This window comes from Scyliorhinus torazame, chromosome 14 (assembly GCF_047496885.1).
Source record: "Scyliorhinus torazame isolate Kashiwa2021f chromosome 14, sScyTor2.1, whole genome shotgun sequence".
In the NCBI taxonomy this organism is placed as follows: Eukaryota; Metazoa; Chordata; class Chondrichthyes; order Carcharhiniformes; family Scyliorhinidae; genus Scyliorhinus; species Scyliorhinus torazame.
In genome coordinates this window covers 56,504,179-56,523,670 of record NC_092720.1, presented here as the reverse complement: position 1 = coordinate 56,523,670, position 19,492 = coordinate 56,504,179, and the positions used below count along the sequence as shown (strand labels likewise).

At 48.8% G+C, this 19,492-nt stretch overlaps 1 protein-coding gene across 1 annotated transcript in view; it reads right to left on the bottom strand.

Annotated features, from left to right (window-relative positions):
- Nucleotides 1–19,492, bottom strand: part of LOC140389747 (uncharacterized) — a 53,737-nt gene that overhangs the window by 18,293 nt on the left and 15,952 nt on the right. The window contains exon 5 of the mRNA XM_072474215.1: nucleotides 7,001–7,128. Coding sequence (XP_072330316.1) covers nucleotides 7,001–7,128 — 128 coding nt within the window. The remainder of the gene's footprint in view (nucleotides 1–7,000; nucleotides 7,129–19,492) is intronic.

The following is a 19,492-nucleotide window of genomic DNA, read 5'->3' as shown; positions in this document are numbered from 1 at the left end:
TTTTATACTGCTTACTAGTTTTCTCTCATACTCAAATTTCTCCCTATATTTTTAGCCATTCTTCGCTGGTTTCTAAAGTATTCCCAATCTTCTGGCTACCACTAATATTTGCAGCATTTTATTACTTTTCTTTTGATTTGATACCATCCGTAACATCTTCAGTTAACCACGGAAGGTGTATAACGTCTCTTAGTCTTCCTTTCTCTATAGGATATCTTTGTTAAAAGTTATGAAATATCCCCTTAAATATCTGCCACTGCTTCTCTGTTGTCTAAACGTTTAATCTGTTTTACTATTCCTCTTTAACCAACTCTGCCATAATACCCTTGTAATTGGCTTTGTTTAAGTTTAAGACTCTAGTTTCAGACTCGCATTTCTCATACTCAGACTGAATGTATTTGTACTAGCTGTAACTCCAATAAACTGAACCAATTCTAGCTACCATGTTGAATGCATATTTCTCTGCATGAGAGTAAGAGAGCATTTTACCTGGAGCATAGAGCTCCAAAATGATCAGCCTGCTTACCATACTGACAGCAGTTTTTCAGCATGCACACTAACGCCCTCATTGGTATGGTGTCCAGTGTATTATGCTCCAACAATGGATGTGCCTACTGCGGATATCATTTTGGATATTGAAAAACATTCAGTGCTACCAATAAATCTCTTGGGGCTCTTTCAACTTCAGCCTTAAGAATTTTAATACTAAGTTGCCCATTTTTCCTTCTGACTCCACTTTACATTTGCAGGTATTAAATTTCAAACTGCCATTTGTTCTGCTGGCTTAATTATTTTTTTAACTCATTTTTAATTTCTGGTTTTCGTCCTTTCACTACTGCAATTGGGCAGCACGGTAGAACAGTGATTAGCACTGTTGCTTCATAGCGCCAGGGACCCGGGTTCAATTCCTGGCTTGGGTCACTATCTGTGCGGAGTCTGCACGTTCTCCCCATGTCTGCATGGGTTTCCTCCGGGTGCTCCCACAAGTCCTGAAAGACGTGCTGTTAGGTGAATTGGACATTCTGCATTCTCCCTCTGTGTACCCGAACAGGCGTCAGAATGTGGCGACTAGGGGCTTCTCACAGTAACTTCATTCCAGTGTTAATGTAAGCCTACTTGTGACACTAATATAGATTATTATTAATCGAAAACTTAATCGAAATTTGGATTTCTGGGTTCAAGGCACTAATGTAAATTAGAGATGCATGTGATCATATATTTCTACTGAAGCACCCTGGAATCACATGTTCTTTATCCATAAGTAAGAATTATATTAAATAACCACAGCTTGGAACTTATCTAATAGCTTTACATGTGGAACTTTATCAAATATTTTCTAGAAGTCAATTACGACAAATTGCAGGGTTGGTTAATGTGCATACAGACTCCAAGAGGGTTGTTGAAGTAGCATCTTCCCCAGTAGATCAATGTTGACTGTTGTTTACAATATTGTTACAGGTGTCAGTCTGGAGTCAGATGTTTCTGTTTCAACGTTCTGACCAATATTCATCCTTCAAGCAACGTAACTAAAAGCAGATTACATAGACAGAATCATAGAATTTAAAGTGGAGAAGGAGGCCATTCAGCCCATCGTGCCTGCACCAGCCCCTGGAAAGAGCACCCCCCTTAAGCCCACGCCTCCACCCAGTAAGCCTGTAACCCCACCTAACCTTTTTGGACACTAAGTGCAATTTATCTTGGCCAATTTACCTAACCTGTACATCTTTGGACTGTGGGAGGAAACCGGAGCGCCAGGAGGAAACATGGTCATTAGTTAATTGCTGTTTGAGCGACCTTGATGTGTGCAAATTGGCTGCTGTACTCTAAGTTACAACTGTAACTGTACTTGATAAGTACTTAATTAGTAGTTTTGGGACTTCCTCACGGTGTGAAAGGTGCTATATAAATGCAACCGTATTTTCATTGTTATCGAATCCCTACAGAATCCCTACAGTGCGGAAGGAGGCCATTTGGCCCATCGAGTTTGCACTGACCCTCCCAACACACTACCTAGGTCCACTCACCTGCCCATCCCGCACTACTCCCTTAACCTAACCTGCACAACCCTGGACACTAAGGGGCAATTTGGCATGGTCAATCCACTTAACCTGCACATCCTTGGACTATGGGAGGAAACCGGAGGAAACCCATGCAGACACGGGGAGAATGTGCAAACTCCACACAGACAGTCGGGCAAGGCTGGACTTGAACTCGGGTCCCTGGAGCTCTGAGGCAGCAGTGCTAACCACTATGCCACCGTGCCGCCCAACAAATGATCAAGTTTACATCTCAGTTCCATTATTTTAAATGGGATCCAAATAAGACTAATGGATCTGGAGTTGCCTGTTTCAGACAACGCTCTTTTCTAATATGGGCTCAAGGCTGGCCTACAACCCATCTACAGGTATCTTTCCACTGGCTAATGACACCTGCAAAAGTATTTCCCTTTGAGGTTATTCCTTTTTTAAAATTTCTTCCCCTGCCCCAATAAAATGCCTTGCGATGTTTTCTATGTTAAAGTCACTACATAAATGAATGTTGTTGCTGACGGGCTGCTTTTATTTTTCACAAAAACCTTTTGTTCAAAGTAATTTATTCTATTTTCCACTTTTAGGACGTTATCAAAAAGTTTTTTTAAGCAAGTGATGTTGCAACTGTTCTTGGAAACAATGCAGTGTCGTACATGTATCAGCGATGCCTGTTATCTGTAAACCACAACCTGATACAAACCATTTATGTTCTATAAAGGAGGTCACAGACACACAATGATTGTGGTTCTTAAGGAGGCGAGTTAGATGATGTCAAATCATTCATCCATAATCTTGCTACCATTTAAGGTTTTGTGCTCTTGTGAAAATATGAGACATATACTAATTGTGATGTGTGGGATAACTATTCAAAACAATAATACACTTAGACTTAACTAGTCACTTAAGATAAAAGCAAATTACTGTGGATGCTGGAACCTGAAACAAAAACAGAAAATGCTGGAAAATCTCAACAGGTCTGACAGCATCTGTGGAGAGAGAACAGAACTAATGGGCGGAATTCTCCATCGGCGACCCCGAAATCGGGAAACCCGATTGGGCGAAGAATTGCCAATCAGCTGAATATCGTTGCCAGCGCCGGGCGCCCGACAGAATGCTATGCTCTGGTGCCGGACGGGGGCGTCAATGCATTCTATTCCACACATGCATATTATTAAAGGGCCCGGACCGGTATTATCCTGGGCTCCCGCAATGTTCCGCCTCTGCAGGAGGAATTACCGACGGTGCATTTCACTTGTGGTTTTAAAAAACGGAAACCGCCGCCTTGGCTGCTGAGGGAGGGAGAGGAGATAGGACATGTTCCCAGAGTCGCGTCCATGGACTGCCTGTCCTGCAGATGGCAGGGCTGGCGGGGCATGGGCTGGGGGGGTCAGGGTGACCACCCTGGGATCAAGGTGTCCAGGCACGGACCGCCATTGTCGTGCCCTCGGACCGTCTACCCCCTTGAGGGTTTCTACCTCCAACTGATAAACAGCAGCACTTGTGTGGTGCACACCAGATGGTGCCCCCGGAGCCACTTCACTAATGTGCTCAACCGAGGTGGGCGTTTCTGGGATGGTGGAGAGTGTTGGAGACAGCTGTGGCGGGAAGTCAGTGTCGTTCCAGACTGGTGCTCCAGGGTGTCTCGGGCTGGCGTTTCGGGGGCTCACGTCACTGTCCGCTGCCTCCTCGTTGCTGGAATCTGTTTGGAGTTGGTGTACACCAGAAGGGCTCGCCTCGTCGCCAGGTGATCGTGCAAGACACAAGATATGATGCATGATTGGATCACGGGTTGTGGTGTGGGTCGTGCCATGTGTGCGATAGGGACACCGCAACTCAACAGGGGCTCACTTGGTTGCCCAATGCCGACCTCCGCCTCAGTGACTGCCTTCTCTCCGGGCCCACCGACCAGGCCTGGTGCCCGCTGCTCCATGACAGTGAGGGGGCCGCAGGTCCGGCGTTCCCTCTCCAGTCTTCTTACTGCGGTTATGTGCTGCCTTCTCCTGGGGGAATGGGGGGCGGTGGCGGGGGAAGACAAAAAGTGTACAATGTTGGGCAGTCGGATACAGGCAGAGGGTGTGGGCAGCTGGGTGTCCAGCCATGGTGTGCGGTATGGATGCTGGCATGTGGTGCAAGGTGGGGAACGCACACACTGCTGGCGGGTGGGTTTTGGTCTCCTTCTGGGTGGTAGGGGGGTTTATATGTGTGTGGGACAGGGTGTGTTGCCGGGGCACTGTACTGCCTACTCACCCTGGCCGCCCCAAGGAGGTTGTGCAGCTTCTTCCTGCACTGCTGTCTAATCCTGGCAATGGGGCGGGCGGCTCTCATGGCCTCTGACACCTGCACCCAGGCACGGTGTACATCAGCGGGTGGCAGCCTCCTGCGCACCCCGGGGTACAGAGTTACCCACCTCTCCACGGCATCCAGCAGGGTCTCCAGTTCGGCGTCCATGAACCGGGGGGCTGCTCTTTGTGCTGCTATCTTGTTGGCTAGAATGAATGAATATGTGTGGGGAGTGGAGTGCTAATATTCTGCTTCAGCTTGTCAGCCCCTCGAGTGGCAATCCCGACCCCAGCAAATTGGACACGGTTTGTCATTAGAATCGAGTTCCACGTGGCGCCGCTGCTCGCCCATTAATGGATCATGAATTGCTCTGGGACCGGTGCTAATTTAGTTGTCGAGGAAGTCCCCCGATTCAGTACCTGTGTCAACACTTAGTTTCTGAAACAGAGAAACCCGACCAATGTTTTGACTCTGGTGACTCTTTGTCAAGGTTCAATTAAGATCTCTGCAGATTGTTCAGTAATGCCTCAGCAGTGCAAAAGTAGATTTAGGCTCGGGTTATATGGTGGCGCAGTGGTTAGCACTGGTGCCTCACGGCACCGGGGATCCGAGTTCGATCCCGGCCCCGGATCACTGTCCGTGTGGAGTTTGCACATTCTCCCCGTGCTGGTGGGTCTCACCCCCACAACCCAAAAGAAGTGCAGGTTGGGTGGATTGGCCATGCAAAATTGCCCCTTTATTGGAAAAAAGTAGATTGAGTTTCAAGAAGTGCACATCCAGGGCTTCATGTATAAAGAAAAGATGTGAAATAAATTATTGTAACCAATTCACAGGATTAAGATTCTATTGCCAGTATTGTCCAACACTTCATCTCTACAATCAAAATTGGACACTTGATATAGCAAGTATTCATTTAGCTCTATTCAGAAATAATTATGTGCATTTCGATCACTGCATACCTACATTATGACACGACAAACTAATCTTCTAATTAAAGTGCATCTGGCATTTTTTTTTAAATCGGAGATACCTTGAATGGAGGTTATCAGTGATAGTGGAGGTAATCAGTAAATGCAAATTATTATTTGACAAAGCTGTGATTTAATGTATTGTGATGACTGCTTCCTGTCACAGTTTTAAACTGCAGTTTTAAATCCACTTATATTGTTCAAGATTTGGATTTATTGTCACGTGTACCGAGATGCAGTGAAAAGTATTGTTCTGTGTACAATCCAGACAGATCGCTCCTTACATGTAAAAACATAGGACATCCAGTAGATACACAATGTAAACACATAGACAGAGACACCAGGTGAAGCATACGGAGTGCAGTACTACTCAATAGAGAAGATGTGTGGAGAGAGCAGTTCAGTCCATGAGAGGGTCATTCAGGAGTCTGGTAACAGCGGGGAAGAAGCTGTTTTTGAATCTGTTAGTGTGTATTCTCAGACTTTTGTATCTCCTGCCCGATGGAAGAGAGAATAACTGGGGTGGGAAGGGTCTTTGATTATGCTGCGTGCTTTCCCAAGGCAGCGGGAAATGTAAACTGGCAAGGCCAGCACTTATTGTCCATCCCTACTCTTGAACCAACTTTCAGAATATCTATTACTGTGACGATTGTAAATATTTTGGGAGAGATTGTCTGGCTTCCCCATGGTGTGTTTCTCAGAAGCAGAAGGTGGCCCCCCCATTGGCCAGTGCGGGATCTTCTGGTCCCTCTGCGGTTAATGGGATTTCCCATTGAATCCACCGGGATGTCTGTGGCGGGAGTGTGCCGTCAGCAGGATCTGGTGTGAACAGCCGGAAGATCTTGCCCACTGAGTCTATTACAACATTAAAATGAAGGTTTCTGGGTAATTACACAGGGAGCTTGATGTTGGTTATATGAAAGCATTTTCAGCATTGATGCATAACAAATAAAAGTTTGTCTTCCGCAGAATAATTTTAGTCAGTTTCATGTTATCTTTGCAGTTCCAGTTCAACATTCAAAATTAAATTTCCTATTCCATTTCTTGAAAACTTCATTCATAAAAGTTTATGCATATGCTTGCTGAATATATCCATTTCACAATAGTTACAAACAAAATTTAAACAATATGAAGAATAAGTAGTTTCATAAAATGTAAAATATGATCCTGTCCTTCATAACAAAGCAGATATCTCTACCCGTTTTTGTTGAGGAGTGTTCTAATTATCTTCCCGTGCCTAGTGGTGCACTAAGGCAGACTACTTTTTATTTCCATTGCTGGTAATTCCCGGAGCAGGTCACTAGTCTGTCAATCGGGGCTTAAGGATTGAGGGGTGCCACTCCACATCAATCATGGCTGATCTGGAGCCTATCCACTCTTACCACCAGCCATTGGCATGTTGGAAGGATTTGCAGGTTGACACACTCAACCTGTTTGACTGTGTTGTGAACGTACCTTCTTTTGCCATCAAGTCCTGGGTGGGACTCAAACCAGGAGCTTGCATCTCAGAGGCAGGGATACTATCACTGCATCACAATTCGTTGTGGAGTATGTTGCATTTTAAATGTTAGTAGTAATGATAGAATTATTTAAACTTCAAATTTGAAGTTTGAACTGATGTAATAATTAGGGAAATGTGAGATAGAACGACTGATTAAAGATAAGCAAACTCTTTATTCCTCAAATGACGAGGCATTCAGGCTGTTTTCTATCAGATAGTACCTTGTTTTGTTCTTCAATGTCATAGATTCTTGGAAACATTGCACTATCACAGCCATCCTTCTCAATTCCCCTCAGCTGAAGGTAAAATTGCCATTTGGTTTCAAAGGAAAACCAGTTCTCACGATAATCTGTGAATTTGAGCAAATATAAGATTGCGCAAATTAAATAAGTCACGCAAAGTGTAGCAAATATATTTTTAATCTGCACCTAACAGGAATAAATATTCTGCAAAAATTAAAGCCTGACTACACAGGTATTGCTGATACCTCTATCAATGTTATCCTATCATGGTTCTCTCCACTCTACTGAAATCTTTAGGTCTACTTCCTGCAATACACACCATTTGCCTCCTCTCTCCTACAGCCTGCCATCACCATTCTCTGCATTATGGAGTTCTCTCCCCAAAACCAATTGTTACATTATCATTTTCTTGAAGTGACTCCTAAAATTATTTACTGGTCCTTTCCTTTAACATCTCCTAATCCCTGCTCAATGTCCACTGTTGCTCCTGTAAAAGTAATTCTGATGATTTATTAGAAAAAAGATGCTACAAGATAGGGGTCATATTTAATTAATTCTATTTTTTTATGCTGTGACTGCATTTATTTTCAACCTTCTACACTGAGGAGGGGTTGCTTTGCTGACTTAATCATGGCTGATCGGAATTCAAATCTTGTTCAATAAATACAAAAGGTCCTAACTGGGGGCGGCACTGGTGGTTAGCACTGATGCCTCACAGCTCCATGGACCCAGTGAATAAGATTAAATCTGGGTTCTGTAGTGGCTCTTAGCTGAAGCAAGTTTGCCCCCAGGTACATCAGCTCCCAGGTACATCAGCTCCCAGGTTCAATTCCGACCTCGTGTGACTGTCCGTGCAGTGTCTGCAAGTTCTCCCTGTGTCTGCATGGGTTTAATCCCGGTGCTCCAGTTTCCTTCCACAGCCCAAACATGTGCAGGTATGATGTATTTGCCATGTTAAATTTCCCTTAGTGTCCAAACAAAAAGGTTAGGGGGGTTACTGGGATAGGGTGGATGTGTGGGCTTAAGTAGGGTGCTCTTTCCGAGGGCTGGTGCAGACTCAATGGGCTGAATGGCCTCCTTCTGCGCTGTAAATTCTATGATTTTATGAATGTATTTGGAATGCCTCAATGCAAGCAAGGAAACCTAATATGGTATTAATTTGCTGGTGTTTTCATAAAGACAAGGATAGCAGAAAGAAATCAGAGGGCTTTACTGCTGCTGTAAGGGTTTTGTTAAGGGGCAATCTAGCGTGGCCAATCTACCTCCCATACACATCTTTAGGTTGTGGGGGTGAGACCCACGCCGGCACAAGGAGAATGTGCAAACTCCACACGGATAGTGACCCGCGGAAGGGATCGAACCCGGGTCCTCAGCGCTGTTAGGCAACAGTGCTAACCACTGCACCGCCCCTCTGCTCCTCTAGGGTTCTAGAGATTTTTAAAATATAAATTTAGAGTACCCAATTTTTTTTTTCCCCCCCAATACACGGCAATTTAGCGTGGCCAATCCACCTAACCTGCACATCTTTGGGTTGTGAGGGTAAAACCCATGCAGACATGGTGAGAATGTGAAAACTCCACACGTACAGTGACCCAGGGCCGGGATTCGAACCTGGCTCCTCAGCGCCGCAGTCCCAGTGCTAACCACTGCGCCACATGCCGCCCCTAGGGTTGTACAGATGATAGATTTTTGAAGAAAGCTATGACTTTTCATTACCTTGTATCTTATTTATCACTGAGAATGGTCTGATGTTTGGTGCAATAAACAGTACCACATTCTGTTCCCAATCAGTTATAACTCTCATGGGAATAGCTATCAACAATATTTACTTATAAAGGAATACCTTTGACATGTTAGAACACAAACTTCTATTTGGGTTTTGTTCATTAGAGAGCTGAATTCAGCGACTTCCGGGTGCGGCGATGACCAGCTAAGTCGCACGTTTCGGCAGCTCCCGGTGGAACGGACTTTTGGGCTCTTAATAAGAGCCCCAACGGCAATTTTAACGGCTAAAAGTACTGTGCGGTAAACCAGAAGGGAATCCCCCCTGGATACGGATGGAAAAAGGAGAGGAAAGTGGCCGGATTGCGGTGGATCCTTTAGAGCAGCGGCAAGGAAGGCAAGCAAAAACCAAGATGGCGTCGGAAGGTGGCAGTTTAATATGGGGCCCTGAACAACACGAGTTTTTGAAACGCTGCGTGGAAGAGCTTAAAAAGGAGATGAAGAAGGAGCTGTTGACCCCGATATTACAGGCGATTGAAGGGCTAAAAGATGAGCAAAAGACCCAGGAGCGGGAGCTTCGGGTCGTGAAGGCAAAGGCTGCCGAGAACGAGGACGATATACAGGGCCTGGTGGTGAAGATGGAGATGCACGAGGCACACCATAAACGATGTGTGGAAAGGCTGGAGGTGCTGGAGAATAATGCGAGGAGGAAGAATTTAAGGATTCTTGGTCTTCCTGAAGGTGCAGAAGGGGCGGACGTCGGGGCATATGTGAGCACGATGCTGCACTCGTTAATGGGAGCGGAGGCCCCGACGGGTCCGTTGGAGGTGGAGGGAGCATACCGAGTGATGGCGCGAGGACCGAGAGCAGGAGAAATTCCCAGAGCCATAGTGGTGAGATTCCTCCGTTTTAAGGACAGAGAGATGGTCCTCAGATGGGCAAAGAAAACTCGGAGCAGTAGGTGGGAGAACGCGGTGATCCGCGTATATCAAGATTGGAGTGCGGAGGTGGCGAGAAGGAGGGCGAGCTTTAATCGGGCCAAGGCGGTGCTTCATAAAAAGAAGATTAAATTTGGAATGCTGCAGCCGGCAAGACTGTGGGTCACATATCAAGGGAAGCACCACTACTTTGAAACGGCGGATGAGGCGTGGACATTTATTGTTGAAGAGAAATTGGAATAAGCGGGTTATTAAAAAAGAACGTTTGAGACAAAGTGGTGGGGCGAATATGGGGGGCGAAGAGGGGGGAAAAAGGGGGGAGAGATGATTTTTATGTTGTTAATCCTGCGACCCGGTAACTTTTCTCTCTTCCACAGGTTGTGGGGGAGGGAGGAAGGGAGGTGGAGGAGCTGGGGGCGTTGGCCATTGGGGGCGGGGCCAAAAGAGAAGCGCGGGCTTAGTTCCCGCGCTATGATAATTATGGCGGGAATAGGGAAGCAGGAAGGAGGGGGCGTCGCACGGTGCGAGTCGAGGTCACGGGGGGAAGCCAAGGTCGGCCAGAGTTTGCTGACTTCTGGGAGCAACATGGGGGGTGTAACTACGCTAGTGGGGGATCTAGCGGGGGGGGGGGGGGGTGGGAGGGGGGATTTACTGGGTTGCTGCTGCTGGGGAGAAGGGGGAGCTGGTATGGGGTGGGGTGGGCGGGGCGGCAGGGCACCGCCTGGGGGGGGACACAGCTGCGTGGGAACCGGGTGAGGAGCTGGATAAAAGGGGATGGCTAATCGACAAGGGGGGAGTAAAGAGCCCCCCAACCCGGCTGATCACGTGGAATGTGAGAGGGCTGAACGGGCCGATAAAGAGGGCACGGGTACTCGCACACCTTAAGAAGCTTAAGGCAGATGTGGTTATGTTACAGGAGACGCATTTGAAACTGATAGACCAGGTTAGACTACGCAAAGGATGGGTGGGGCAGGTGTTTCATTCGGGGCTAGATGCGAATAACAGGGGGGTGGCTATACTAGTGGGGAAGCGGGTAATGTTTGAGGCAAAGACCATAGTGGCGGATAGTGGGGGCAGATACGTGATGGTGAGTGGCAAATTACAGGGGGAGGCGGTGGTCTTGGTGAACGTATATGCCCCGAACTGGGATGATGCCAACTTTATGAGGCGCATGTTAGGACGTATCCCGGACCTAGAGGTGGGGAAGTTGGTAATGGGTGGCGATTTTAACACGGTGCTGGAACCAGGGCTGGACAGATCGAGGTCCAGGACTGGAAGGAGGCCGGCAGCAGCCAAGGTGCTTAAAGACTTTATGGAGCAGATGGGAGGAGTAGACCCATGGAGATTTAGCAGACCTAGGAGCAAGGAGTTTTCGTTTTTCTCCTATGTCCACAAATTTTATTCGCGAATAGACTTTTTTGTTTTGGGAAGGGCGTTGATCCTGAAGGTGAGGGGGACGGAGTATACGGCGATAGCTATTTCGGATCACGCTCCACACTGGGTGGACTTGGAGATAGGAGAGGAAAAAGTACAGCGTCCACCCTGGAGAATGGACATGGGACTAATGGCGGATGAGGGGGTGTGTCTAAGGGTGAGGGGGTGTATTAAAAAGTACTTGGAACTCAATGATAATGGGGAGGTCCAGGTGGGAGTGGTCTGGGAGGCGCTGAAGGCAGTGGTTAGAGGGGAGCTGATATCAATCAGGGCACATAAAGGAAAGCAGGAGAGTAGGGAACGGGAGTGGTTGCTGCAAGAACTTCTGAGGGTGGACAGGCAATATGCGGAGGCACCGGAGGATGGACTGTAAAGGGAAAGGCAAAGGCTACACGTAGAATTTGATTTGCTGACAACGGGTACTGCAGACGCACAGTGGAGGAAGGCACAGGGTGTACAGTACGAATATGGGGAGAAGGCGAGCAGGTTGCTGGCCCACCAATTGAGGAAAAGGGGAGCAGCGAGGGAAATAGGGGGAGTGAGGGATGAGGAGGGAGAGATGGAGCGGGGAGCGGAGAGAGTGAATGGAGTGTTCAAGGCATTCTATAAAAGATTATATGAAGCTCAGCCCCCGGATGGGAAGGAGAGAATTATGTGTTTTCTGGACCAGCTGGAATTTCCTAAGGTGGAGGAGCAGGAGAGGGTGGGACTGGGAGCACAGATCGAAATGGAGGAAGTAGTGAAAGGAATTAGGAGCATGCAGGCGGGGAAGGCCCCGGGACCGGATGGATTCCCAGTTGAATTTTACAGGAAATATGTGGACTTGCTCGCCCCGCTACTGATGAGAACCTTTAATGAGGCGAGGGAAAGGGGACAGCTGCCCCCGACTATGTCAGAGGCAACGATATCGCTTCTCCTAAAGAAGGAAAAAGACCCGCTGCAATGCGGGTCCAATAGGCCTATTTCCCTCCTGAACGTAGACGCTAAGATTCTGGCCAAGGTAATGGCAATGAGGATAGAGGATTGTGTCCCAGGGGTGGTCCATGAGGACCAAACTGGGTTTGTGAAGGGGAGACAGCTGAATACGAATATACGGAGGCTGCTAGGGGTAATGATGATGCCCCCACCAGAGGGGGAAGCGGAGATAGTGGTGGCGATGGATGCCGAGAAAGCATTTGATAGAGTGAAGTGGGATTATTTGTGGGAGGTGTTGAGGAAATTTGGCTTTGGAGATGAGTATATTAGATGGGTACAGCTGCTGTATAGGGCCCCGATGGCGAGCGTGGTCACGAATGGACGGGGGTCTGCGTATTTTCGGCTCCATAGAGGGACGAGGCAGGGATGTCCTCTGTCCCCATTATTGTTTGCACTGGCGATAGAGCCCCTGGCAATAGCATTGAGGGGTTCCAGGAAATGGAGGGGAGTACTCAGGGGAGGAGAAGAACACCGGGTATCTCTGTATGCGGACGATTTGTTGTTGTATGTGGCAGACCTGGCGGAGGGGATGCCAGAGATAATGCGGATACTTGGGGAGTTTGGAGAATTTTCAGGATATAAACTGAACATGTGGAAAAGTGAGTTGTTTGTGGTGCATCCAGGGGAGCAGAGCAGAGAAATAGAGGACTTACCGCTGAGGAAGGTAACAAGGGACTTTCGCTACTTGGGGATCCAGATAGCCAAGAATTGGGGTACATTGCATAGGTTAAATTTAATGCGGTTGGTGGAACAGATGGAGGAGGACTTCAAGAGATGGGACATGGTATCCCTGTCACTGGCAGGGAGGGTACAGGCAGTTAAAATGGTGGTCCTCCCGAGATTCCTCTTTGTGTTTCAGTGCCTCCTGGTGGTGATCACGAAGGCTTTTTTCAAAAGGATTGAGAAGAGTATTATGAGTTTTGTGTGGGCCGGGAAGACCCCGAGAGTGAGGAAGGGATTTTTGCAGCGTAGTAGGGATGGGGGGGGCTGGCACCACCGAGCCTAAGTGAGTACTACTGGGCCGCCAATATCTCAATGGTATGTAAGTGGATGGGAGAAGAGGAGGGAGCGGCGTGGAAGAGATTGGAGAGGGCGTCCTGCAGGGGGACTAGCCTACAAGCTATGGTGACGGCGCCGTTGCCGTTCTCACCGAAGAAATACACCACAAGCCCGGCGGTGGTGGCTACTCTGAAAATTTGGGGGCAGTGGAGACGGCATAGGGGAAAGACGGGAGCCTCGGTGTGGTCCCCGATAAGAAATAACCATAGGTTTGCTCCGGTGAGAATGGATGGGGGATTTGGAACATGGCAAAGAGCAGGAGTAACACAATTGAGAGATCTGTTTGTAGATGGGACGTTTGCAAGTCTGGGAGCGCTGACCGAAAAATATGGGTTGCCCCAGGGGAATGCATTCCGGTATATGCAACTGAGGGCTTTTGCGAGGCCACAGGTGAGGGAATTCCCGCAGCTCCCGACGCAGGAGGTGCAGGACAGAGTGATCTCAAAGACATGGGTAGGGGACGGTAAGGTATCAGACATATATAGGGAAATGAGGGACGAGGGGGAGATTATGGTAGATGAGCTGAAAGGGAAATGGGAAGAAGAGCTGGGGGAGGAGATTGAGGAGGGGCTGTGGGCTGATGCCCTAAGTAGGGTAAACTCATCGTCCTCGTGTGCCAGGCTAAGCCTGATACAATTTAAGGTGTTACACAGGGCGCATATGACTGGAGCACGGCTCAGTCAATTTTTTGGAGTAGAGGATAGGTGTGCGAGATGCTCGAGAAGCCCAGCGAATCACACCCACATGTTCTGGTCATGTCCGGCACTACAGGGGTTTTGGGTGGGGCTGACAAAGGTGCTTTCGAAGGTGGTGGGGGTCCGGGTCGAACCAAGCTGGGGGTTGGCTATATTCGGGGTTGCAGAAGAGCCGGGAGTGCAGGAGGTGAAAGAGGCTGATGTTTTGGCCTTTGCGTCCCTAGTAGCCCGGCGCAGGATACTGTTGATGTGGAAGGAAGCCAAGCCCCCGGGTGTGGAGACCTGGATAAATGACATGGCAGGGTTTATAAAGCTGGAACGGATTAAGTTCGTCCTAAGGGGATCGGCTCAAGGGTTCACCAGGCGGTGGCAACCGTTCGTCGAATACCTCACAGAAAGATAGAGGGAATGGAAAAGAAGAAGACAGCAGCAGCAACCCAGGGGGGGCGGGGAGGAACCAGAAGGACTCTCAGGGATGTTAGTGTATAAGTATAATATGTATAGGTTGTTGTTATAGGTAATTGTATCCTGGACTGCTGAATTGTATTTTTGTAGGGTATTTATTTGGGACAAGGCAGTTGCCATTTAGTTTTTTTTTTTAATTTAAATTTTGATGTTGTTTATATATTATTTATTTCGTGTTTAAAAAACTGGCCATTGTTATTTATATTGTTATATTGCTGTGTAAAAGATACACAATGTACTGTTATGGTTGGCCAAAAATTTTGAATAAAATATTTTTATTTTAAAAAAAGAGCTGAATTCGCAATGTGTAATGCTTTAATTATTACAGTAAAATTTCCGGAAGAGATGGCTTCCACAGCTGACTTCCCAATACATCATGGCCTCCGATGTGGCCTGGCCCGCGATCGGGACCCACCGATCGGCGGGCCGGCCTCTGTCTACTGGCCTCCTTTGTTTCGCGCCTGCGCCTGTACTCCTATGCCATGTTGGGCCGTGACCGGCGCGGACAAGGGAGACACCTCACATGTGCGGAAATCACGCCGGTGGGACTGCGCATGCGTGGGTTCACACCGGACCCACTGCGCATGCGTGCATCCCCCGGCACCCATTCTACAGCCGGATCAGCAGCTGGAGCGGCGTGAACTGCTGGTTCTCTGTAGGGGCCAAAATTGCTGATCCTGGGACCATGTTGACGCCATCGGGAAACGCGACGGCATTTCCGACGGCGTCAACATTTAGCCTCAGGATCAGAGAATCCCACCCCATGTATTGAGATTTCAGATCAGTTCCCGCCTTGGTTCATTTGGTTGCATTCAGAAAGTCATGGATCCGTGTTCTGAAACTGGAGAATAGAATCTAGGGCAATATTGCCATATGATAATGAAGGAATGCTCCGTTTCAGATGAGATATTAAACCCAGCCTGCTGATTCAGTTGCAAGTATAAAAAAAAACCATGAGGCCCTCCAGTCCTAAGCTGTATATTTAAAGAAGAACCCAACCAATTTTTCCTGACTGAAAAAAAAGTTAAACTTGGAAAAAGCTGTATCATAGAATCATAGAATTTACAGTGCAGAAGGAGGCCATTCGGCCCATCGAGTCTGCACCGGCTCTTGGAAAGAGCACCCTATCCAATGTCAACACCTCCACCCTATCCTCATAACCCAGTAACCCCACCCAACACTAAGGGCAATTTTGGACACTAAGGGCAATTTATTATGGCCAATCCACCTACCTTGCACATCTTTGGACTGTGGGAGGAAACCGGAGCACCCGGAGGAAACCCACGCACACACGGGGAGGATGTGCAGACTCCACACAGACAGTGACCCAAGCCGGAATCGAACCTGGGACCCTGGAGCTGTGAAGCAATTATGCTACCCACAATGCTACCATGCTGCCTGCCTCTGTAGAATTGGTATGAGATATCAGCGAGTGAACCCCACAGGTGTTTGTAACTACTTGGCGGTCTGCTTTCTGTTGCGTAGCAAGGCTTAAAACTGCCCCTACTTTGTCACATATGTCCCATTCGAAGAAAAGCAGAAAATAGTTTTTACTGATCAACACCTGGTTAGTGTGTGCATCTAAATTCCGCATATTCAATTATATTCAATAGTAGGTTCGGTCAGCAGCTATTCTGGAAAACCCCAGACAGGGGTGGGCAATGAACCAAGCTGCCTACTTTGTGCCAGGATAGAAGAGAACAAAGACTTGCACGTTAAATAGTCAGTTGGTGAGATCTGCTAAAGGAAAGACCAGTGAGGAACAGCCAATTTTAATTCAGGAACAACGTTAATTTTGGTTTGGATGGCAGGCCGTCGTAGAAAACTGGAATTTCCTTCAACCACAGAAGGGACAAGAAGGTGCATTTTTGTGATTTTGCTTATTCACCCGGATAATGTTCTGCCTGCTTTTGAACTGGGGACCTTCCACGTGCAGGGCGAACATAATAACCACTACACTATAGAAACAGCTGAAGTTAGCAGGATTACAGCTAAGATTTGGTCAAAATAGTTACTCAGTTTTTTTAAAAATTAGTGAATGTTAACCATTTATATCAGAGTTCATCTTACTATGGTGTTTTCGGTCTGCTTTGCCCTTCTGTGGACTAAGTCCCCACGCCGGCGGGAAACCAGCGCCAACCACTCCACCGTCAACAGCCCCGAAAGTAAGGAATTCTCCGAACTTTTGGGGGCTAGTTTGACACCGGAGTGGTTGACGCCGCTCCAGCCGGCGCCGAAGGGACAGCGCGAGTTCGCGCATGCGTGGAACAGGCGGCATGATCTCGCACATGCGCAGCCCGGCCGGCGTATTTCCGCGCTTGCGCGGGGGTTCTCTTCTCCATGCCGATCCCCGGGCAATATGGCGGAGCCCTATAGGGGCCCGGCGCGGAGGAAAGAAGGCCCCCCCCACGGAAACAGCCTGCCCGCAGATCGGTTGGCCCCAATCGTGGGCCAGGCCACCGTGGGGGTCCCCCCGGGGATCCCGCCACCGCCCGAAAAACAGCGCCGGACAATAGGGCATCCGGGCGGCGGGGCGGGATTCACGCCTGCCCCCCGGGGATTCTCCGACCAGGTTGTGGACAACCCTTCAATTTACTGCTGTCCATGTGCCTGTCCCAGAGTCGCTTAAATGTCCCCAATGCTGGCAGTGCATTCCACACACCCACCACTCTGTGTAAAGAACTGACCTCCGACATCTCCCCTATACCTTCCTCCAATCACCTTAAAATTATATCCCCTGGTGATAGCCATTTCCGCCTGGGGCAAATGTCTCTGGCTATCCACTCTATCCATGTCTCTCATCACCTTGTACACTTCTATCAAGTCACCTCTCTTCCTTCTTCACTCCAGTGAGAAAAGCCCTCATTCCCTTAACCTTTCTTCATAAGACATGCCCTCCAGTCCAGGCAGCATCCTGGTAAATCCCCTCTGCACCCTCTCCAAAGAATCCACATCCTTCCTATAATGAGGCGACTAGAACTGGACATAATATTCCAAGTGTGGTCTAACCAGGGTTTTATAAAGCTGCAGCAAAACCTCGTTTCTCTTAAACTCAATCCCCCTGTAAATGAAAGCCAACACACTATACGCCTTCTTAACAACCCTATCAACCTGGGTGGCAACTTTGAGGGATCTATGTACGTGGACCCTGAGATCCCTCTGTTCCTCCACACTTTCAAGAATCCTGCCTTTAACCCTGTATTCAGCATTCAAATTCGACCTTCCTACATGAATCACTTCACATTTATCTAGGTTTAAAAAAAAATATATATATATATATTAATTAAAGTTTTTTAACAAAACAAAACCATTTTTTTCCCCTTACAAACAATAATACCCCCCCCCCCTCCCCCGGTAACAAAAGGACCCAAAATCGCCCTGAGCAAGATATATACATGATAAGATGATATATTTACATAGCTTTATACACTGGCTCTCGCCCATTCGTGCCAGTTTCCCCCACCCTCCATGTTATCCCCCGCTCATCCGTCCCCTCAAGCAATCTCTCGTCCACTACTCCAAATTTTGCTGGCCCCCAGCTTTGCTTGACCCGGACTTTCACCACCTGAGATATTGCTCCCGCCACTCCTCTCCAGAACCCCTCCAGTGCCGGACATGTCCAGAACATGTGGACATGGTTCGCCGGGCTCCCTGAACATCTTCTGCATCTGTCCTCTACCCCAAAGAACCTACTGAACCTCGCCCCCGTCAGGTGCGCTCTGTGAACCACCTTAAATTGTATCAGGCGGAGCCTGGCACTTGAGGAGGAGGAATTAATCCTACCCAGGGCGTCAGCCCACAAACCTTCCTCGATCTCCTCCCCCAGCTCCTCCTCCCATTTACCCTTCAACTCTTCTGCTAGCGCTTCCCCCTCTTCTTTCATCTCTTGGTGTATTGCCGAAACCTTGCCCTCCCCGACCCATACACCCGAGATCACCCTGTCTTGAATTTCCTGTGTCGGGAGCAGCGGGAATTCCCTGACCTGTCGCCTCACAAAAGCCCTCACCTGCATATATCTGAATGCATTTCCCGGGGGTAGCTCAAACTTCTCCTCCAGTGCCCCAAGGCTCGCAAATGTCCCGTCGATGAACAGGTTCCCCATTCTTCTAATCCCCGCCCGGTGCCAGCCCTGGAACCCCCCCGTCCATCTTCCCCGGGACAAACCGGTGGTTACCCCTGATCGGGGACCACACCGAGGCTCCCACTGCACCCCTATGCCGTCTCCACTGGCCCCAGATCCTTAACGTTGCCGCCACCACCGGGCTAGTGGTGTACTTTGATGGCGAGAGCGGCAGCGGTGCCGTCACCAGCGCCCCCAAGCTCGTTCCTTTGCAGGACGCCATCTCCATCCTCTTCCATGCCGCCCCCTCTCCCTCCATAACCCACTTACGGATCATCGCCACGTTTGCTGCCCAGTAGTAGCTCCCTAGGTTTGGCAGCGCCAGCCCTCCTCAGTCCCTACTGCGTTCCAGGAACCCTCTCCTTACCCTCAGGGTTTTGTTCGCCCACACAAACCCCATAATACTCCTACCTACTCTCTTGAAAAAGCACTTGGTGATCACGATGGGGAGGCACTGGAACACAAACAAAAACCTCGGAAGGACCACCATTTTTATCGACTGCTCTCTACCCGCCAACGAGAGCGGCAACATGTCCCATCTTTTGAAGTCCACCTCCATTTGGTCCACCAAACTCGTCAGATTCAGTTTGTGTAAGGCCCCCCAGCTCCTGGCTATCTGGATCCCTAGATACCGAAAACTCCACTCCGCCCTCCTCAGCGGTAGGTCCCCTATCCCTCTTTCTTGGTCCCCTGCCTGTAGTACAAAAAGCTCGCTCTTCCCTACATTGAGCTTATAGCCCGAGAACTCCCCAAACTCCCTCAAAGTCTGCATGACCTCCACCATCCCGTCCATTGGGTCCGCCACGTACAGCAGCAGGTCGTCCGCATATAGAGACACCCGATGCTCTTCTCCCCCGCGGACCACCCCCCTCCATTTATTAGACTCCCTCAGTGATATGGCCAAGGGTTCGATCGCCAATGCGAACAAGAGGGGGGACAGAGGGCACCCCTGCCTCGTCCCTCGGTACAGCCGAAAGTACTCCGACCTCCGCCGGTTCGTCACCACACTTGCCACCGGGGCGCTGTAAAGGAGCTTAGCCCAGCTAATAAACCCTCCCCCGAA